We start from the raw sequence: 21,460 nt of genomic DNA, 5'->3' as shown, positions 1-21,460 counted from the left end.
ACATTTACTTCACCTCCTAACCAACCATCATCTCGAATGACAACGTTCTCTCCCCTGATTTGTTGAAAACAGGAGGCGTACGCCTCTTCCGTTACAATTATGTCCTGCACATAATTGTCACAAAAAGGGCGTACGCTTCCTGTTTTCAACAAATCAGGGGAGAGAACGATGTCATTCGAGATGATGGTTGGTTAGGAGGCGAAGTAAATGTCCTTCCGTTTAATGCATTAAGTTTGCCGTGTGACTGGGGTATTATTACCAGCTCGCGTGGCGCAGTGAATGGCGTGCTGGCCATGTCACGTTGAGACTGGGAGGTACCCGGGTTCGAATTCCGGTGCCGGCTGTGCTGTCTAGGGTTTTTTTTTTCTGGGTTTTCCCTCAGACACTTTCAGACGTATGTCGGCACAGTTCCCTTAGAAGTCAGCCCAGGACGCATATTCCCAACGGCATCAGTCGTGACATCGATCGCCCACATCTGTGAGGCTGACAACGGCGAGCTCATTCACCATCACCACCACTACCACGCTGGGGTATTGTAGTTAACACGAAAACATTTTGGTCTGTTGACCAGAACATTTAATCCGTTGAGTGTAATTCGGATAAGTCCGAATTACATTCAAAGCCAAAATAAAGTTGTTGTTGGATAAGTCCCGTTTCTTTCGCATCGGTGTAAAGTAACGGTATTATGCACTTCATACTTGCCAGTAAAAAGGGCGTACGCCACCCGTTTTCATCAAATCAAGTGTGAGAACGTGGTCACTCGGAATGACTGATTAGCTACACTCTTAAAAATGAACTTCACCTCATAGCACTCTCCTAGCCAACCATTATCTCGAATGATATCGTTATCTGCCCTGATTTGTTGAAAACGGGGGGCGTACGCCATTTCTGAGACACTTATGCTGTTCATAATTGTCACAGAAAAGGCGTACGCCCCGCGTTTTCAACAAATCAGGGCAGATAACGATATCATTCGAGATAATGGTTGGCTAGGAGCGTGCTATGTGGTGAAGTTCATTTTTAAGAGTGTAGGAGCGTGCTATGTAGTGAAGCTCTGTCTATAGAGCGTTTGATACGTGGGAAAACAGGCACGAAGAATGTCTGCTCTTAGTTACAAGTTCGACCTTGTTTCGAGCAACGCAGGTACATGTCCCCTTCCTTTTTCTTATGTATATCAACGACCTTCATCTCTGTCTGTCTGAGAAGTGTTTCTTATATGCCGACGACACCAATATTTTTGTTGAAGACCCCACTATTGCAGGGCTGTTCGTGAAGGCTGATGACGTTTTAACTAAGTTCTCTGCACGGTTGACAGCTAACAAACTCGTTCCTAACACAGGTAAGACTTCATATGTAATCTTTCGCCCACGCCAAAAATTACTTGACCTAAGCCAATACACGTCGCATTTTTCTGGGCGTTCCCTGTCAAGAACGACATCCGTGAAATTCTTGGGGGTTACCTTGGATGAACATTTATCGTGGACTAACCATATCCAATTTGTGCGTTCCAAGGTCACCAGCGGGCTCTATGCCCTTTCAAGAATTCGATACCTGGCACCCGTCACTTGTCTCCTAATGGTTTTCCATACTCTAGTCCAATGGCATATTTCTTATGCCCTGGAAGTTTATGGGCTCACTTATTCATCCAGCCTGCTTCTTCTACTCCACGCTCAGAAGAGAGCAATGCGCACAACGAGATGTTCGCAGATCCCCGCGATAGTATCTCAATTGCATTCCAGTTTTTGTCTATCCAGAGCATATACAATTTACTGAAATATAAGGTTGTCATCCTAATCTACAGATTATGCAACGGCATGATCTCTGATAATCTTATTTCAATCACACATGTTCAAAAAACCGTATTCGCTGCAGTGCGAACCTGGTATGCTACAGGTACCTCAACCTCGAACGAATTACGGGATTCATTCAATGAGTTATTTCGGATCTAATGTCTGGAATTCATTGCCGTCTCATATACGGTCCCTAACATCTTTTCCCCAGTTTAAGTATCAGTTCCACAGTTTCTTACACTCCCATCATAATACCCCATCATCACTGTATAGATGTAACCATGTGATGAATTATATGATAACATATGATGTTTTGGTTAAAATTGTTTTTCTTAACAACTTTATAAGGCTGCTGTGCTCGCAAGGCTGCTCAATAAGTTAACGGTCTGTTTATTGTTGGGTAACTCCTCGTGTGTTCTTTGGTAACTTATCAGTGTATTCGTTGTTGGGTAACTCCCGGTGTGTACTTTAGTAACTTATCAGTGTATTAGTTATCGGGTAACTCCCCATATACTTTTTTAAATATCTTATATCGATTTAATAATATCTTAATCACAACTAAACTGTATCTTTTAGTCTGTTAATTCTTGAACTGTGTCGGGACTGTACTACAGTGCTTGCCCTCAAAGTCCCGCTTTCTGTACATTTTGCAATATTGACTAAATAAAGATTACGATTACGATTACGATGTGCATAATGCTTTTATGGTTTCGTCTCGGGAACGCTTGAATATCATCCCGCTTCAGTGTATTTGTAAGATTAAGCCACTGCCAGAAAACCATACCGACACGATATGAAATGCGTTATGAAAAGCACGTTTATTCTCCCCCGTTTCGCATCACACCTGCGAGCATTCTCCATTTGATGCGAAATTCACGATGTCCACGTTGGTGATGGCAACCTGTTTACCGTTCCGGTTAGTTCCGAGGTCTATTTCGTGGGTTCATAATGCAGGAGTCCGTTCAAGAGCTTAAACTTTCCCATCAGATCCCGTTTCTCTCTCTCTGGCAGGAAGCAAGCTGCGATGGCCGACAGATTCTGTGAATGGCAAAGACAATGCACTGAAACAATGAGGAATGTCAGTCCATTTAACGTGAGAGCAAACGTTATCGAAAAAAAAAATACGGGACGGTTACGATTGTGTAACACGAATTTCAGCGGTAGCTGTTGTGTGTGGATGTTGACACTTTTATATATGACGCCGATATATGAACAACTACTTTAGAGTGTCGAATACTGCCTCGTGATCTGTGCAGTGAGTGGTGATGTGTAGAGCTGGGATTAGCGGGACAAAATCGGGACAGGAAAAGCTGAAAAATCGGGACACTTTCCGGGACAACGTACCCATCTCTGAGAATATCAAAACTGCTTTTATTAGCTTTGGATTATCTTAACTTGTTTTGCATCACCGAAATCGACAGTGAACAAACAGAAGAAAAAGACAGAAGGGGATAGAGAAGAAGAAGAGAGAAGAAGCGGAGGGTTTTTGTGATACGACCACTGCAATTTCCCGATACACTCTTAAAAAAAAAGGGTGCTTGGTAACTCCTTTTTGGGGAGTACACCCTTGCCTCATATATCACTCTCTTTGGAGTGTACAATTACTCTACAGTAGGGAGTTAAAAGGTCTCATCCCTCTCTGAAGGGAGTGAGGATACTCCTTTTTGAGATGAATGGTACTCTTCAAAAGGGTGTGATATACCGGGTGTTTCAGTTAAATCCCCGGGCTAAATAATTCGCGAACGGGTGCACCAATCCACGAGCTTTCTTTTTTACAAGTATCTGTCCGATACCACCTACAAGCTGCACACCGTGTGAATGAGTGGGAGGCGCTCATTATTAAAATAAAAATGCAAATGAGTTTCGTCAAAAAGCGTATCTTCTAAAGCAGGGCGCTGTCGGCATTAAAATGTGTACTACCCCTTTTGGGACCTTCAGTGGACACCTTTTAGAGAAAAATCTGCCACCGAAGCGGGTCATTTGTTGCAGTAATTAATTGGTTTCGGTTTACGTATTTTTGTCGCGGCTGGTCGCGGCGCAGCGCAAAAGGGCGTATTTCATTGGTGTAATTCATTGGTGTAATTCATTAATGTAAGGACGTAATTTATCGATGGATAAGGGAGTGAAAGAGCGTCCTTTTGCGCTGCGCCGCGACCAGCCGCGACAAAAATACGTAAACCGAAACCAATTAATTACTGCAACAAATGACCCGCTTCGGTGGCAGATTTTTCTCTAAAAGGTGTCCACTGAAGGTCCCAAAAGGGGTAGCACCCATTTTAATGCCTACAGCGCCCTGCTTTAGAAGATACGCTTTTTGACGAAACTCATTTGCATTTTTATTTTAATAATGAGCGCCTCCCACTTATTCACACGGTGTGCAGCTTGTAGGTGGTATCGGACAGATACTTGTAAAAAAGAAAGTTCGTGGATTGGTGCACCCGTTCGCGAATTATTTAGCCCGGGGATTTAACTGAAACACCCGGTATGTGACAAGGAAAAAGAGTTAAAGCACGCATTTTTTTTTTTTTTAAAGATCGTACCTTCCCGTTAACAGCTACCGCCGTAAAGCAAAATGCACGGATGTAGTCACGCGGTGGTTGAACTTCCTTCTGAGAAAAAGTCAAAAAACAGACGAAGGGGGTGAGTCTTCTAGCTTCTATAGTCCCCCTTGGATTTCAATTACTCCCCATTTTAGTCCTCTGCCACTGAAATGTTCTCCCTGGCAATGCAAATAGTCGCTAAATTTAGCATAAACTTCCGTGCTGTTAGCCAAGAAGCGGAGGAATGGTTGTGGCAATATATCTAGTCCCGAAAAGGGCTGAAATTGCTCCTCTAGAGCGTAGGGCCCTGGCAGCTATGAAGGATCAAAAAGAAAATGTTAGAAAATCGCGTTGCTCGTATATAGATGTGCATGCTGCTGCTAATTTATAACGTCACTTTGCCTAACATATTTAGTAGATAGCACCACCACCACTACTTTAACTACTAATATATCGTGCGCATCTTACCGAATCGATTACGTCCGATACGCTCGCTCCCATCGATAGTAAGAACTGGTATTCGTGATCCATGGTGACTTGAGTGATGGCGGGACCGTCGTAGCTGATTGAGAAGCTTGCTTTGTCTTCGATCAGTCTGAGTGTCGTGAACGACCGCAATTAGTTTAGTAGATAGGGGAAAATTCAGAGTGATGACACAAGGGGTGACAGGCAGTACTTTCAACCAGGGTCGGTGAGAGAGGGGTGCAGCCGGGGATGGAGCCCCGGGGTCCGGGCATCTTCAGGGGCCCGCCCGACCCCTGCTAGCACCGGAGGAGACATGAGGGGGGGGGGCAGGGCTCTGCCGGGGTAATCCCCGGGGCCCGTAATTCCTCTCGCCGGCCCTGCTTTCAACAGTTACCGCAGACTACAGAGCTTTAGAAAAGGAGACCCAAGCGCTTTGGGGGTCCAGAAGAGATAGCGTCGTCACCAGAGCGCAAGCCCAAAACCGAAACGGTTCTTTGGGATTTAGGTTTGCAAGATGTTTTCTGAAAATCGCGTGGGGCTTCAAAGTCACCCCAAAGTCGCTCTCGCGGCCGACGAGAATCCGCGTGAGCATGGCGCCCGCAAACGGCCGAAATCTTTGATAACAAGAACAAAACCGTTTCGTTTACGGTACCGGTTTCTCTACTGCTACCAATGCGATAACTTTACAAAATGGTCTTTTTGAATGTCTCGTTTTTCCTTCGCGGGGCTAGTTTATCCATAGCGGAGCTGCAAGCGACACACGGAAGCGCGCCACTCTAACGCACGTTATTCTAAAACACTCCACTCTCTTGCAATGTGCACCATCGCCACCCGAATTACTTTCCGTGATAATCGCTTATGAGAAATACTTTGTAGGTTGACGAAATACGAAGAAGAAGAAAAAAGAACAATGATCGTGTAACTGGAAGGATGCAAGCCTGGACCACTTGACTGACACCTCTAGAGCCTTACTGATTTGACATATTCACCCTATAGCTGCTTCGTATAAGATGTCGCAGTACCAAAGCATGGTGTTTACCTCATTATAGGATGTATCTGTCCCACTTTAACAGCTCCAGTCATATAGCTGCTGGTGATGTTTTGTTCGAAGTGGATGCCATAATTCAGTGCCAGGTTATAGGCCTCACCGGCCTCGGCTATGGCCGAGTAACCATGGCCGATTCGTTCCGCCTTGAGCTCCTCGATGGCTCGTTTGATGTTGTGGGGGGGACCAGCCTCACCAGCATGCGCCGTGCGATGGATGCCGCGTCTCGCTGCTTCCTTAAAAAGCATGCACAGTTTCCATCATTATGAATGTATACAGGGTGTTTCACGAAAATCCCCCGGCTGAATAATTCGTGAACAGGTTACGCTATCTAAGAAATTTCTTTTTGGTAAAGATCCTTGGGACATCGACCATGAATTGAGTAGTGAGCGACTCATTTGCATACGCTCACTAATTAGATAAACATCTTAACTTTTAGCTTTTACTTCGGGCGCTTACGAAACCTCTGTTTTACGCATCGGGACCTTCAGCGAAAGATATTGCAAGAAAAAAAAAACTGCATCGACACACGATTTTTTTCGAGTAATTAATCGGTTTACATATTTCTTGCGCGGAGCAGTGCACCAATGCGCTCTTTGAATCAGCTATCCGGCTGTCAATTTCGTGTTCGTCCGCTTCGTTGACACACGGGGGTGACGGAAGGTTAGGAACAGCCGCAAGAGATGCTTTGATATTCCATCTCAAAGCGACTGTGACACAGCACAGTCAGTTCTGTCGTTCCGTAGGTGAGATAGCGTGCTGTTATCATGGAGCCGCGAGCGCTGTGAACTACACTCTTAGAAATGAGCTTCATCGCATAGCACGCTCCTAGCCAACCACCATCTCGAATGATATCGTTATCAGCCCTGATTTGTTGAAAACGGGAGGCGTACGCCTTTTTTGTGACAATTATGAACAGCATAAGTGTCACAAAAAGGCGTACGCCTCCCGTTTTCAACAAATCAGGGCAGATAACGATATCATTCGAGATGGTGGCTGGCTAGGAGCGTGCTATGCGGTGAAGTTCATTTTTAAGAGTGTAGTTGGTACGAGCTTAAAAATTAACTACACCACATAGCATGCTCCTAGTCAACTATCATCCCGAATGACAACGTTCTCGCCCGATTTGTTGAACAGGGGAGGCGGAGCCTTTCTTTTTGTCCTTATGTACGGCATCATTGGTACTAAAAAAGAAAGGCATACGCCTCTCATACTTATCAAATCCAAGGAGAGTACACTCTTAAAAATGAACTTCACCTCATAGCACGCTCCTAGCCAACCATTATCTCGAATGATATCGTTATCTGCGCTGATTTGTTGAAAACGGGGGGCGTACGCCATTTCTGTGACACTTATGCTGTTCATAATTGTCACAGAAAAGGCGTACGCCCCGTGATTTCAACAAATCAGGGTAGATAACGATATCATTCGAGATAATGGTTGGCTAGGAGCGTGCTATGCGGTGAAGTTCATTTTTAAGAGTGTACGTTGTCATCCGGGATGATGGTTGGCCAGGATCGTGCTATGTGGTGGAGTTCATTTTAAGAGTGTAGAGAAGGAGAGGGAACACCAAAGCGGTCTCCTGCGGTTTTGCGGCTGTTCCTTATCTTCTGTCTACCCCGTGCGTCAACCAGGCGGATGAACACGAAATTGACATCCGTATAGCTGATCCAAAGAGCGCACTGGTGCACTGCTCCGCGCAAGAAATATGTAAACCGGAACCATTAATTACTCGAAAAAATCACGAAGTGTCGATGCGTTTTTTTTTTTTCGTGCAATATATTTTTCACTGAAGGTCCCGGTGCGTAAAACAGAGGTTCCGTAAGCGTGTGAAGTAAAAGGTAAAAGTTAAGAGGTTTATCTAATTAGTGAGCGTATGTAAATGAACCGCAGACTATTCAGTTCATGGACGATGTCCCAAGTATCTTTACCAAACAGAAATTTCTTCGATAGTGCCACCTGTTCACGAAGTATTCAGCCGGGGGATTTTGGTGAAACACCCTGTATATATAGTTTGATTGGATTGTACGGCCGTCAAACCATTTGAGATTCGGCGTGTTCTTACGGAATTTGGTTTCGGAAATGGCTTCACGGCTTCGTTTCTCCAGTTCTTTCTAGAGGGTCCCATTGAAGATAGACCAAAAGCCAAGAGTGACGTTCTTGTATTGATAACGCACACTCGCTTGACATAATTTGACGAAACAAAAATTAAAAGTTAGACGTGCCGATGTCAAGGCATCATCATCAGCACAATATCATCAGCGCACCTGTGGATGCCTTATGGGCATCGAGACTAGTCCAATTTTTCGTTTTGTCAAGTTACGTCAAGCTCAGTGTACTCTACCAATACAAGAAGACACAATTGCAACAAAGGACTAACAGGGTTTATTATAATGGCAAAGCACATCCATCTTATGTTGACAGTCAACACAACATGGTGGTCTCCTGGTCAGCGATCGTAAATAAATATCGGACTCCATTTGAATTAAAAATAATATAATATTATAAGAGACCACAATAGCTGCGCTATTTACCTGAAACGTGCTAATAACTTCGGGGTCTAAAATCTCTTCCCCGTCCGTCTCATTCCATTGCTGCCCGAGGACACCACAAACGTCGATGCCAACCACACCACTGTCCTCGTACTCCTCCACCAAGTCCAAAATCTCACGCGTCCATTCTAAAAATAAAAAAAATCAAAGATGAGAGAAATTATTTACACGCTTTTGGAGAAACAATAATTTTGCAGCAAGTGTGCACCATCACCCTATTTGAAACGCAGAGCCGTGCTTTTATGGCATGCGTCCGGCAAGTTAATATGTCCGCAGCAGACATCTTCGTTTAATAAACCGCCTTAATTATTATTCGGATTTCGTCGTTGTGCAGTGAAACATGTTTCTTGCGCACCGAATAAATCGGGATAGTTGCGAAGCTCCACACGTAGTGTCGAAAACTGCACAGGTGATACCAGGAAACAAACTGAGCGTTACGTCATATTCTGATTCGTAAGAATGTATCGCGTAGCGAGCATATTTATACCGGTACGTGTACACCGTTTCCAGTGCATGTATCATCCGGAATATCCGTACATGTAGCATGTGTACCCTGTCCAGTCGTGCAACTATTCGCTTCGTAATCGATTCGGTTTTAAGATAATTATTTACGCGTGCCTGGTGTGTGCAGTTCAATCAAACATGACCCTGAAACCCTGCATATTTTTTTTTTTTTTTCAGCACTGTAACTTCTGCACTGAAAGCGAATTCAAATCTTTAGGAAACTTGCGCCATATACTCGTCGAATAGACGTCTACCCGAGAAACGTCATCGTGACGTTGGTAGACAGACTGAAACCGAAACAAATCGGAAGGGGAGGGCTGGGTTCCACGAATGGGCACTTGTTCACCCTCTCCTAATGAAAGAAAAGTATAGGACCGAAGGTCGCGTCCCTTTCAGAGACCATCGTAATCTCCTCAAGACCGTGACTGTCGGGCGCGACCTTGTTCGCCCCTATAGCTTCCAGCGTAGTTCAACTCTACCAAATTGGTGGCGCTGTCGAACACTATGACGTCATTTGTTTTCAAACAGGGAGAGGTCTATAAGGAATGGAGTAAGCAGGCTATTTACAAAACTGGACGTAACACCATCTGCCTTTGCGGTAATTCGCGGTGCATTTAAAGGGGCGGACTGAGGCTGTGGACTGATATTGAGATTAGAGCTTGATTAGAGCCCGGATGTAAGTTTCGCGTAGTAGACGCCATTTGCGAAATTTCATCCAGGAGAGCGTCGTACAACGCTAAAACCAGAACTTCACCGTAGAGCACGCCGTGCTCCAATCATTGCCACGAATGACAGGATTATCGCTTCCGATTGAAAAAAGGGAGAGATGAGGAAGGGGTGTGCGCCCTTTTGTGGCAATTATCAAACTGTGCGGTTAAGTTCCGTTTTTAGTTTACACTCTAAAAACAGAACTTCACCGTATAGCAAGCTGTGCGCAAACCATTGCCAAGAATGATAGGGTTATCACTTCTGATTCGGAGATTGAGGGGGGCCTACGCTTTTTTGTGTCAATTTGGATATATGATAATTGACACAAAAAGACGTACGCCTCCCTGTCTCTTCGAATCAGAAGTGATAACCCTATGATTCGTAGCAATGGTTGGTGCAGAGCGTGCTATGCGGTGAAGTTCGGTTTTTAGAGTGTATATTGTGAGATAAAGGAGAAAAGCCGACAGCATGTCCACGTCCCGTTTCGATTTGACAGCTGACGTAAGCGCGTGCTTCCGCACCTTGACGCACGCTGCAAGAGCATAAGACCAAGATTAACGCTGTTGAGGCAGCACCTCCTAGATAGCAGAAGGCCTGCGCCCCACGTGACATAGCGTCACACAGGAAGGCCTGCTGTGGATGCTCGCTCATTTAACACTCATGTCAAAAAGGAATAGCAGCCAGGCAGGAAGATAAGGCAGGATCAAGCATCAGCAGTTGTGCGCCTCCTTGTCTTTGTCCCTGACTGCTACTCCTTTTATCATTATGGTTCCGAGCTGTCGCTTGAAATGTATAGCATTACGTCACACCAGGCTTATTTCTGAAGCAAGCCAGGATAAGCCGCAACTGTATGTCGTATTGGGCTTCCGCCTTCCGGAACCCGGTTAGTACGGCATCAATGACGTCACGCGCAGTTTTGAGCGTCGATGGAGCTCCCTCGTAGCCTTTGGCGTCGGTATAGTCCGTTGCCGTGCTGTGGGGGAAGAGTCGGACTTCGCTGTAGATGATGCCCTGCTTAGCCTGGTCTTCGGCAGCCTCGTAAGCTATGCGGGTCATGGCTTCTCGGTCTCCACTGCACATAATTCGTAGAAGCAAGTGTAGTAGTTAGACTAAAATTATGCAAGGACGAGGCACGGAGTTTGGAACCACCGATTCCCCCGGCTATTTTTAATGGTCTCTGGTCGTCGCGATGTGTCGGCAACGTGTACTTTTTTATAGCATTTTTTTTTAATCGAAACGTGCCGCTCAAGTGCATCTCAATCGTGAGTTCACATTAAACTAAATTGAAATCGTGCTTTGTCAAGGAAACAGATTTTTGTTAGAAATTTGCAGTGCGTCTATCTTTTGCTCCATATCACTGTTAAGAGTCTCCTTTTTTTTTGCAATTATATTTTGCGCAGCTTAAAAGCTTTCCTTTGTGTAATTGTGCTGTCCTAAGGAATGCTTTGTGTGTTTTTTCGTGTGCTACCTCTTTTTATGTCTTCCGATTATTTCATCCTTAAGGAGGACTTGTCGGCATGACAGATCCGATCCGATCCACGAATCCGGTTAGAATATAAGCTATGGCTGTAATTTATAAACGAAGATCTTACAAAACAATGAACGCAGTCGCGCAGTTGCTGTGGGCATAAATGAATCGATGTTCCTCTTTGGATCAATATAAATTGACAAAGCAATTAGTTGTGTCGTGTATTTATTGCAAAGTTCGCCATTGCTGCAGCCGTGAGCTATGATTTCATGCAATAATCGTAGTACATAAAACTGAGAATCCCAAATATGACTCACACGAGCAACCTGATATAATTGTTCACCTCCTTCAGAAAGTTGCCTAATGTGGTCCATTCCGAAGGCCTCACTTTGCGCTTGACGTCTTCGACGCTTGTATAGCCAAGACCCAGCTTCTTTTTACTTCAATGGATCAATCACGTAAAATACAAATGTAACGCGTTCGTTTTAAATGCATTTTAAAGAAACGGATTTTAAGTTATGTATTATTTGTTTTCACCTTTCCAATTCCCAGATGGTTGAATGTCTCGCATGCGCGACCAGATGGGTGTGCAGCAGAATCTGAAATACGTGGTTTGACTTTTAAAAGCGCCCGTGGGACAACACAATGCCACAACACAGCGGCGTTGTGTTGTCGCGTCCTCTCTTCGCTAAGTAGCAAGGTAGCAACTATATCCCAAGTGTCTACGTTGAGTTTTCAAAAACTGACATTGTTCCAAGTACGTACGTATTCTCACGCAGCTTAATTATTAATTTGACTCCCACTTGCTTACCCTGTACTTCGGAAGTTCCATGACAGTCTGAAAGAGAAGGCTCCATGAGTGGGCAGTACGAAATGTTTGAGCGAATTATTTAAAGTATTCATTATTCCTTCCCTGATAATGCGATGCCAATATGTAATCGAGTTTGAACACCGGAAGTGAGGGCAATGAAATTGTTGTAGGTAGAATTGGTTGTGCTTTAACGACAATGTGTTTTCACGGATTTAAACATATACATTATACGGAAATAAACATAAACATTCTCAACGCGCGAATACTGCGCATATATCTGCTCATAAACGTCGTCCTCTACGAATGATGTCGCAAGGTCACTGTTCCTAACACCCCATAGAAAATGGAAACAGCAACAAAAGCGTTCATCTTGAACTACACGAATGTTTAGGGCTCCGGTCTGAATACTATATATGTATTTGATATATCCGTAAGTAAAGCTGAAAAGGGCACTTACGTTTTACTTTCTCTGCCGAGTACTGAGTGACCTTCTCCTTACTCTATACCGCATGAAGTCCACCTGTAGTAGACACGTATTCAATGTCGAGTCTTTGAGAACAAAAGCAGACCCCAATGATTTGCTTGATATCCTTCTTTGATGATCTTTATAGCGACGGCCCGAGCTTTATGTTCTGGCCGTATAAAATGATAATGCTCCCACATGTGTGTGTGTTTTGGGTTTTAGGCTTGCGTATCTCTTCATCCGAGCCATTGATAGCGAACTCTGTTGAACGCGCATGTAAGTTATGATTCCACTCTTAGCCCACGCTGTATAAGGCACATGAATGAGTCTACACTTGACGTGCGGCATTTGAATTCACTTCAATTCGGTTTTGACGTTATTATGCTACATACATACCAATACTGAGGCGACCGAAAAGCAGCACAAGTACTGCTTTATTTATTTACATAAGTACCCTACAGCGCCGGAGCATTAGTGTAGGGGAGTGTAGGCACAGCCATCTAATGACACTTCGAGAAAAACGTAGAAAAATCTTACAAACTATGTATCAGAAAAATGAATAACAATAATAAACACCAAATGCAACAATAATCCAAATGCAATAATTGATAAACTTCAAGTACAAAAATATTCCAAATGTATAACGGCCAAACACAAAAGAAAAGCAACCTCCGAGTAAGTCTTGCAATACTGTATTGCAGAATAAAAATAACGATCTTTTTTTTTTTTTTTTTTTTCACACGGTTATCCAGTGAGGGTAAAGTTCGGGCCATACTGCTTGAAGAGGGCAGGTGTCCCTGAAGATTGATTATTTCTGATCGTTGCAATGGTTGGCGCACAGCGTACTATGCGGTGAAGTTCCCTTAGAAGTCGGCCCAGGGCGCGCATTCCCTCAGCGCGTTAGTCGCGACGTTGCCCACCTGTGTGAGGCCGACAGTGGCGAGCTCTTTCAGAAGCAACACCACCAGCCACCATCTGTTTTTAGAATGTATGGAAAGTAAACCTGGAAGTATAATTAATTGCAATATTTGGGTTACTCGTAAGACTGGAAGTGGAATTTGTAATTAATTAGTTTAAGGGTCTGTTCACAGCATACATACAACCTTGGTTTTATATACCATAGCAACTAATGTATACTGTTCTGGACGTCTAATTTGCAATAGCAACAACAGCGAATAGTGCAAACATTGAAAAAATATCTCTGAATTTCAAAAGATATTGTTTTTCAGCATTTCTGAAGTTGTGAAAAAAATCTGATGTACGTACATGCAGATACCCGCATGCATCCTCACTGGTGCTGGTGTGGAAGACGTTTCAACTTGTTTTTTTTTTTATTCCGTTTAGCGACGCGAAGCAACTGTGGCTATGAGCGGCGTACAGATGTGGACAGGTGGAGAGAGGACAGCAGGAAGGAGTGGGAGATACGGGGGTTAGTATGTGTCCTGGGCCGACTTCAGAGGGAACTGCGCTGACATTCGTCTGGAAAGTCTTCGTAAAACCCAGGGAAAACCTCAGACAGCACAGCGGGTGGTAGGATTCGAACCCGTCACCTCCCAGTCTTCAGCACGACCTTGGCTGGTGTTTAACCAATAAGAGAGCTGAACTATCGAATTATCGTCTGAAGTATCGAATTGTATTATCTCTCAGTACGTGTTGGTTTGGTATGCCGTAAGTTTCTTCTCCGGAACTTTCATCCTTATATATCTTTATAAGCTTATCCTTATCCTTATATAAGCTGCCACATATATATATATATATATTTTTTGCCGTACTCCCTGTAGTACTACAAAGGTCGTATGCAAGTACTAAAGTATCCATATTCCGAACCGTTGCACACATTACCAGACTCGTAATGCAGAAAAATGCATGACACAGAACAAGTTTACTCGACACTGGGTATACACTTGGACATTCCGGTTTCGACGGGCAGCGTTTGGGCTTTGTTCACTTTCTTGGTTCGTAATTTTCGAGTCCGTTCAGCTTCTTGTATTTCTTCATGAGTGCTTCTTTCTCTTTCTCCGGCAGGAAGCACGCTTTGATCGCCGACAAGTTCTGAAACAATCAGACACAAATTACAGAATGTAAGAAAGGTGACAAAATGGCGTAGATGCAGGTTAGCTTGTGGATGAGCTCCATATGATGAACTCCTGAATCGTGTGTTGTGTGTCGTCCCTCTGTCTGACCAGATTCAGGCTTTTACATTGTGGAGTAAGAAAGGGGGTGTCCGTGATTACCCACGAACGTGTAATTGATGGCTACGCTACTCGTATTTTACGCAATCACTATCCGCAAGCAAACACAGTGTGCACTCACAGAGTCGATGATGTCGCAGACGTTTGCTCCCATTGATAGCAGAAGCTGGTATTCGTGATCCATGGTGACTTGGGTGATTGTGGGACCGTCGTAGTTGATGGAGAAGCTGGCTTTGTCTCGGATCAGTCTGAGGAGGTACAGCACAACATTAACGAAGAAGAACCGAAATAAATTATTAAAGTGGGGGTCAAAGCACCAGCTCCAGTTTTGCCTGCAGACGATGGAGGTGTACAAAACAAGTGCAACACTGAAGCTGAACTTTCTTTATTGTTGTGACGTTATACGTGTAGAATGCGCAACTATTTCTGCTATTTGCAGAATAAGGCACATTTCGGAACTGACATGAAGCTATTTGTTATACAAAATAAGTTTATAGTTTCCACGTAAAGCGTTTACCGTTTGGCTGCGTTCTTTTCCTTCAACAAATTTCGTGTGCAGCTTAACTGCACTTTGACTTGGAGAGGGTCTCGCAGCGTCAAATAGCCTAGCCGCAGCAACGATTTACGCAGAAGTACGCAGCTTGGAACAATAGACTTCTACCCGAGAAACGTCATCATGACGTTGGTAGACAGACTGAAACCGAAACAAATCGGAAGGGGAGGCTGAGTTCCACGAATGAACACTTGTTCGCTGCCTCCTATTGAAAGAAAAGTAGAACCGAAGGTCACGTCCCTTTCAGAGACCATCGTAATCCCCTCAAGACCGTGGCTTTCGGGCGTGACCCTGTTCGCCCCCTAGCTTCGAGCGTAGTTCAGATCTACCAAATTGGTGGCGCTGTCGAACACTGTGACGTCATATTTTTTTTTTTTTTACAAACAGGGGGAGGTCTATTGCCTACACGTGTGAGGTATTCACCTTAGGATTGGATGCACTTGGCCCTCCTTAACACCTCCGGTCAGGTAGCTGCTGGTAATGTTCTGCTCGAAGTGGATCCCCCTCTCCAGTGCCAACTTGTAGGCTTCACCGCCTTCAGCTATTGCTGAGTAACCGTGGCCGATCCGTTCTGCCTTGAGGACCTCGATGGCGCGTTTGATATTCCCCGGAGGACCAGCCTCGCCAGCATGCGCGATACGCCGGATGCCCCGTACTGCGGCTTTCTGTGGGTAGGATCACTTTTAAAACACGCGCCGTCAAAGTTGAAAACGAAATGCCTGTCAAGTTCATTCAAGTCAAACAATCAACGCTTTCTCCCTCAAGGTCTTATATAACTTATCGAAGGAAAAAGAAAAGTAAAACACGGCGTATTCGATCCACTTCAAGCTCTCTGAGAAGTGAATTGCATACTTCCGCCACTCTGAGAAGAATGGAGTTGGGAACAATTAAGGCTTCTAGTCTCCTAGATTGCAGTTACTTCTTGATTTTACTCATCTATCACTCAAAATTTACTCCCCAGCACTTCAAACTGTGACGAAACTTCGCGAAAAAACCTCCCGTGTACTTAGTCCCGTTAGGCGGCTAATGGTTCTAATGGCATGTTGGTTGACATGAAACGTGTCGAAGCAAAGTGAAACGTACGAAGATGGACATGAACAGGGTCCACGTCTGTTACGTTGCTTCGGCATGTTTCAGGCTAACCAACATGTTCTACGTCTTCTTACACTTGTAAAGTTACTTTAGTTACAGTGCACTTCTCATATACGGGCAATGTGTTTCACAAAATATTGTATACGCCAACTTGCAGGGCATTTCTTTTGTTCACCTCATCCCAAGATTACAATAAGAATATGTCAACGAAACGCGCAAACCATATACTGAGTTCTCGTTGCCCTCGCACACAGATATCATTCGTTACCAAAATGGCTGCCGAAACAGATAAAGGTCAGGTCACTGGCCTTGTCCGTGTACCAAGAACACCTGTGTACTATAGCGTGCGAGTATTCGTTACCTGAAACGTAGCAATAGTGTCCGGGCCGAGAATCTCTTCCCCGTACTCCTCGCTCATTTTCTCATTTCCAATTACACCTGTGACGTCGATGCCAACGACTCCCCTGTCCTTGTACTTTTCCACCAGATCCAGAAGGTCTCGTGACCACTCTCGAATGCGAAAGATGAAAAAATGACATCTTAATCGTGCAAACGGAAAACAATGAGTAGTCTTGTTGAGACAGTATACGTGGAACGCGATGAAAGTGGGCTTCTCCTCAAAAAGGGTTATTGTGTGGTGAAGCACGCTTTACAGAACAATTACTACAAAAAACATGCCATTCACTCTTAAAAATGAACTTCACCGCATAGCGCGCTCATAGCCAACCATAATTTCTAATGATATCGTTATCTGCCCTGATTTGTTGAAAACGGGAGGCATACGCCTTTTCTGTGACACTTATGCTGTTCATAATTGTCACAGAAAAGGCGTACGCCCCGTGATTTCAACAAATCAGGGCAGATAACGATATCATTCGAGATAATGGTTGGCTAGGAGCGTGCTATGCGGTGAAGTTCATTTTTAAGAGTGTGCCATTGGACGGCGGACACGTGCTGTGGGACGAGAACAACATGGCCCATTACGCACAGTTCGACTCTTGGGCTGTGTTTTCTTTAACTCAGCCTCGGCCTTTTGTGGCCTCAAGACTGTGCGACGTCTGCAAAGTTCCCCAGGACACGTCGCACGTACTTATACAGTGCCCAGAACAAGAAGTCGCAAGGAAAAGGCTGTCCCAGGCACTTCAAACACGGGACAAAAGACCATTCGCTTACTGCAAAGTAATGGGAAGATGGCCTACAAGGGAAAAAGACAGGAAGGCACTCAAGGCACTGTGTGGTCATAGCAGCCACATATCATAAACCTCAAAACCACCCAAATGAGGTGGAGCTTCAGGCAGCTACCCTGCTCCAAGTCTTCCCCCTTCCCTTTTTTTAGCAGTTAATTACTACTACGACTACTACTACTACTTTGCCTCGGGGCAAAAATAGGGTAAATGCGCTGTACTGAATGCGCAGTGTTTAGCGTTTTCGAATGCCCGTATTGGTGGCTGAATTTGCGTTTTGGCAAGTTTCTTTTCGGGTGTTCTCGCGTTGTACCGCGAGTAAGGATTATGCAAATCGGGGTAAAAAAAACGGATTTTACCGGTCCCTTAAAACACAAGATTGTACGGCTTGCTTCTCTTCTACGAACGGTATATGTTTGGCAACAGAAATTACCGGGCTTGTCCCTAAACATGCCGAGGACGAGACGCAATTGGATGTCATGCTCAGCTTCCGCTTTCTTGAAGCCCTCCAGTATGGCCTCGATGACGTCCTCGGGAGTCTTGAGCGTCGACGGAGCCCCGGTGTAGCCTTTCAAGTGGGTAAAATCCGTAGCCGCCGTGTAAGGACATATCCGCATCTCGGTGTAGAGAATGCCTTGGTTGGCCTGGTCCACTCCGGCTTCGTACGCCAAACGAACCACGGCATCACGATCCCCTCTGCGGAGGCGAAGAAATCGCAATTTATTCCGTCGACGACACTTCACCCACGTGTCAATCAAGTGATCGAATCAATAACAATACCACAACCTAGAGACCGCGAATACTTTATACGAACTTGAATCGCGATCAGAATGTAATCACTAGGGCCCCGAAATTTGCCTATAAATGCCTATAAATGCCTAATTTCGACATTTTCGAGGATGCCTACCTTTTTATCGACCCTATTAAATGGTAGCCGTTTTTTAGCATTCTTAGAGGCATTAACGGCCTTTGTAGGGATGAAAGTGGGAGTGCACCCTTCAGTCTTATGCTGAGTGCTGGATTTTGCGTTTGGTTTCCTTCAGGTTTCCTTTCTTGTTTTGCTAGAAGGGGTTAATGTATATCTGATCAAAAGATTTGACCTTGCTTGTCCTTTCAAGATCATCGAGGGCGGAAAACTAAAAGTATTATTCTGTATAGCTTCGTTCTATAGGCGGCTTCGGTATTCAGATGCTGCATTCAACAATATGTCAAGATATACCAACGACCCCAACTTCGTATATTTGTGCAGTATCTATGCTGTTACCGTACCCTTGAAATGAGCACGTTTTCCTACACGGAGCATTTTGAAACACATACAAAGCCAAAGAGCGTGCCAGATTAACGTGCCGATTTTCCTTCTTTTTTCATTTTATTGCCTATTTCGGTGTTTCTGAGCGCCTAAATGTCTGCCTATTTCTATCATTTTCAGCGCCTAAATTTCCGGGCCCTAGACTGATCACACAGAGGGTTTCTGTGGCCCGTTCCTGGGTATAGTGCTCCCTCGCCAGCAATTGCTGAATTGAAAACTCGACTGATGGATGTTCTTGATGATTTTTGAACACGAAGAATTTTGGAGAAAGTGAGAAAAAGGGAAATCGTATATTGCGTTTTCTTTCGCTCACAAATAGCGAAAGACGTAAATGGATGAGTCCCGTTACTTTTGTGTTGATGTCAAGGTAACGACATCTTCCATTCTTAGAGGATAAATTTTGGGCACTTTCGTGTCACTTAAACTAGCAGTATAGTTTCTCGGGGTTTGAGGAAAGATGGAGCAGTGGGCATGGAGAAAGGGACAGAGTCATTTATGATATTCGTCCTCTGGACGTTGCCGTCCGTCTTTCTATGGATGAAAAGAAACTCACACGAAGAGTCTGTAATAATGGACGATCTCCTTGAGATAGTTGCGGAGTGTAGATGCTTTCTCGGGCCGTACTTTGCGTTTGAAGTCTTCGGCACTGGTGTATCCGAGGCCCAACTTCTTTTTGCTTCCAAAGCAAGATGTATATGTAATCAGAGTACAAAGCAGTAAACCGAGTCACACATATATTACGTATATTATACACACACATAATACATAATATTATACATGACGTTTTTGTAAATAGACTATTGTTGAGAATCACTCGCATTAAAGCGATAGCTTAAAAGGCGCCATCTCCGTACTGGCTTCAATTGGCTTAAAAGGGTATTTGCCTCTTCCGTATTGGCCTCTGTGACTTTCTAGGACCACGTGGCACCGCCACTATACCACGTGATCGCCAGTCTGTGCTCGCGGTGAGCTGAAATTGTGTAATCACCACAGTAACAGTATAAGAAAGAAAGTACTACAAAATAGTAGTACGAGTAGTGCTTTACGAAACATTAAAGGCTTTGAGTGAAAATTTAATAGCATTTACAAAAGAGTATCGCAAAAAAGTACCTATAACTCTACTGCCCTATAAGCCACAGCATTTAAGCGTGTTTGTCACCGAGATCCGAACGTGCAGCCAATTTTTAATTACCTTTCTAGCTCCCACACGGTTGAAATCCTGGCGTGCGTTTCCAGGTGAGTGTGGAGCTGTATCTAAAATACAAGATCCAGTACACAACATGAGTCAGGCAGTGAGTTCACGAGGGCGTTGAGTTTTGATTGTTATGGTATCGATCCCTTCACATCGACCCAATGCGGCTATACTTAAAAGTTTCACCTTGTACTTTGGCAGTTCCATGATGAGTCTGGAAAAGAAGGGAGGATAGATGCTTGCAGGTCAATCAGCAATATAGGCACCGGTCATCGGGACATCAAGTGTTTGTCACTGTCACGGCATAACGCTGAATATACACTGAATGTCTGCTTCTCCGAGACTTCTTCTTCACAGATGGACATTGTGTGAGCAACTGCCTCTTCTTTCCGTTCCTAGCTATAGTCGATAGCCTGTGTTGGCTTCCGAGTCTTATCGTCCACGATATGTTCTAATTTAACATACTGGTACACACGGGGGATTCCGAAAGTGAGTCAAGTACGGTCAACACAAGTGATGAAAAGATAGAAACATTGATAATACTGTTTATTATCGCTTTCATTAAGCATTATTAAGCTTTCGAGCGGTGTCCTGCATTTCATCGGGTACAAAAATAACGAGGAGGGGACATCTATACCTATATACCGGTGCGTTCACGAGAGCCACAAGAGGCAGCTTCCATGTTTTTCAGTGTTTCAAACAGTGTTTTAAACAATTCTTTAAGCAATGGTTTTTAAACAATGTTTTTAAACAGTGTTTTAAATAATGTTTTTAAACAGTGTTCTAAACAGTGTTTTTAAACAATGTTTCAATAAGCAGTAGTTTCAATGCCCTTTTGTATTTTAACACTACTTATTTGTAGAAAGCGCTTAGCTTACACCTTTTTGTGACAATAACCACACCTGCATAAGTGTCACAAAAGGGCGCATGCATCCCGTCTACAACGAATAAAGAGAGAGGGCGGTGTCATTCGGGATGATGGTCGTCATGAGGATCTGCTGCGCTAGCACCACTAAAAAGAGTCCTATATGTGTATATATACCTACATATTTTTTTTCAACTCACCTGCACGATGATATGCTTTACGCACAGCACTTCTTTCGTCCAATGCTGAATGCAATGTATCCGGACACCGTTTCAACCAGCTGCTTTTAAGCTGAGACGAGGCTTTGAGTTCTTACTCAGTGGCGATTGAAATACTGTTTCGTTGTGCTCAAAATGCTCCATCTCACAGTGTAGTGTGCATCGAGTCAAGATATTTTGGGATCGTCCGATTCGTGCGTGTGTTTTTTTTTTAGCTTTGTACTCTATAGAGTCATCTATTTGGCACGTGCTGAGCTGAAGGCGCGTAATTCAGAACTCCTACACAATCGCACAAACAAGAGTGACGTGTTACTCTATACGCAATGTGGAAAAGCTCCCAACGAGACCTTTCACTGTATAGATCCTCAAACACTAACCTTTCTCCCTGATCTATTGCTTGGGTATAAGGCACCACACCTGTAGCGTGCTATACAGATATTTCGCACCCGGTGCAATATGATATTTCGATCTAGCGTATATCAACCCCATTGAAAAGAAGTCTTTTTCTG

The 21,460-nt window shown here is 44.2% G+C and overlaps 2 protein-coding genes across 2 annotated transcripts; both read right to left on the bottom strand.

Annotated features, from left to right (window-relative positions):
- Positions 1–2,589: 2,589 nt before the first annotated feature.
- LOC135394828 (adenosine deaminase-like) lies at positions 2,590–12,427 on the bottom strand. Its single transcript, XM_064625843.1, has 9 exons — positions 12,341–12,427; positions 11,884–11,910; positions 11,610–11,671; positions 11,390–11,512; positions 10,414–10,676; positions 8,375–8,520; positions 5,835–6,076; positions 4,799–4,925; positions 2,590–2,828 (listed from the first exon to the last, which is right to left on the bottom strand). The coding sequence occupies exons 2-9, from the start codon at positions 11,902–11,904 to the stop codon at positions 2,721–2,723; spliced, it is 1,092 nt and encodes a 363-aa protein (XP_064481913.1). The 5' UTR covers positions 11,905–11,910; positions 12,341–12,427; the 3' UTR covers positions 2,590–2,720.
- Positions 12,428–14,209: 1,782 nt separating this feature from the next.
- On the bottom strand, positions 14,210–21,050 carry LOC135394824 (adenosine deaminase-like). The gene is made up of 9 exons (XM_064625837.1): positions 20,934–21,050; positions 20,055–20,082; positions 19,869–19,930; positions 19,230–19,352; positions 17,801–18,063; positions 16,545–16,693; positions 15,515–15,756; positions 14,660–14,786; positions 14,210–14,398 (listed from the first exon to the last, which is right to left on the bottom strand). The coding sequence occupies exons 2-9, from the start codon at positions 20,073–20,075 to the stop codon at positions 14,291–14,293; spliced, it is 1,095 nt and encodes a 364-aa protein (XP_064481907.1). The 5' UTR covers positions 20,076–20,082; positions 20,934–21,050; the 3' UTR covers positions 14,210–14,290.
- Positions 21,051–21,460: the final 410 nt, after the last annotated feature.

The sequence above is a fragment of the Ornithodoros turicata genome, chromosome 5, assembly GCF_037126465.1.
Source record: "Ornithodoros turicata isolate Travis chromosome 5, ASM3712646v1, whole genome shotgun sequence".
Lineage (NCBI taxonomy): Eukaryota > Metazoa > Arthropoda > Arachnida > Ixodida > Argasidae > Ornithodoros > Ornithodoros turicata.
The sequence above is the reverse complement of the archived record's forward strand: the minus strand, read 5'-3'. Positions and strand labels throughout refer to the sequence as shown.

What these genes read in the sequence shown, in the direction of transcription:
- LOC135394824 (XM_064625837.1), bottom strand. Translation starts at nt 20,075, where the DNA reads ATGGAACTGCCAAAGTACAAG. An exon ending in CATTATTACAGACTCTTCGT is followed by an intron (nt 18,064 to 19,229) that starts GTGAGTTTCTTT and finishes TCGCCTCCGCAG; the next exon opens with AGGGGATCGTGATGCCGTGG. An exon ending in ACACTATTGCTACGTTTCAG is followed by an intron (nt 15,757 to 16,544) that starts GTAACGAATACT and finishes TCCTACCCACAG; the next exon opens with AAAGCCGCAGTACGGGGCAT.
- LOC135394828 (XM_064625843.1), bottom strand. Translation starts at nt 11,904, where the DNA reads ATGGAACTTCCGAAGTACAGG. An exon ending in AATTATATCAGGTTGCTCGT is followed by an intron (nt 10,677 to 11,389) that starts GTGAGTCATATT and finishes AATTATGTGCAG; the next exon opens with TGGAGACCGAGAAGCCATGA. An exon ending in TATCGGACGTAATCGATTCG is followed by an intron (nt 2,829 to 4,798) that starts GTAAGATGCGCA and finishes TGCCATTCACAG; the next exon opens with AATCTGTCGGCCATCGCAGC.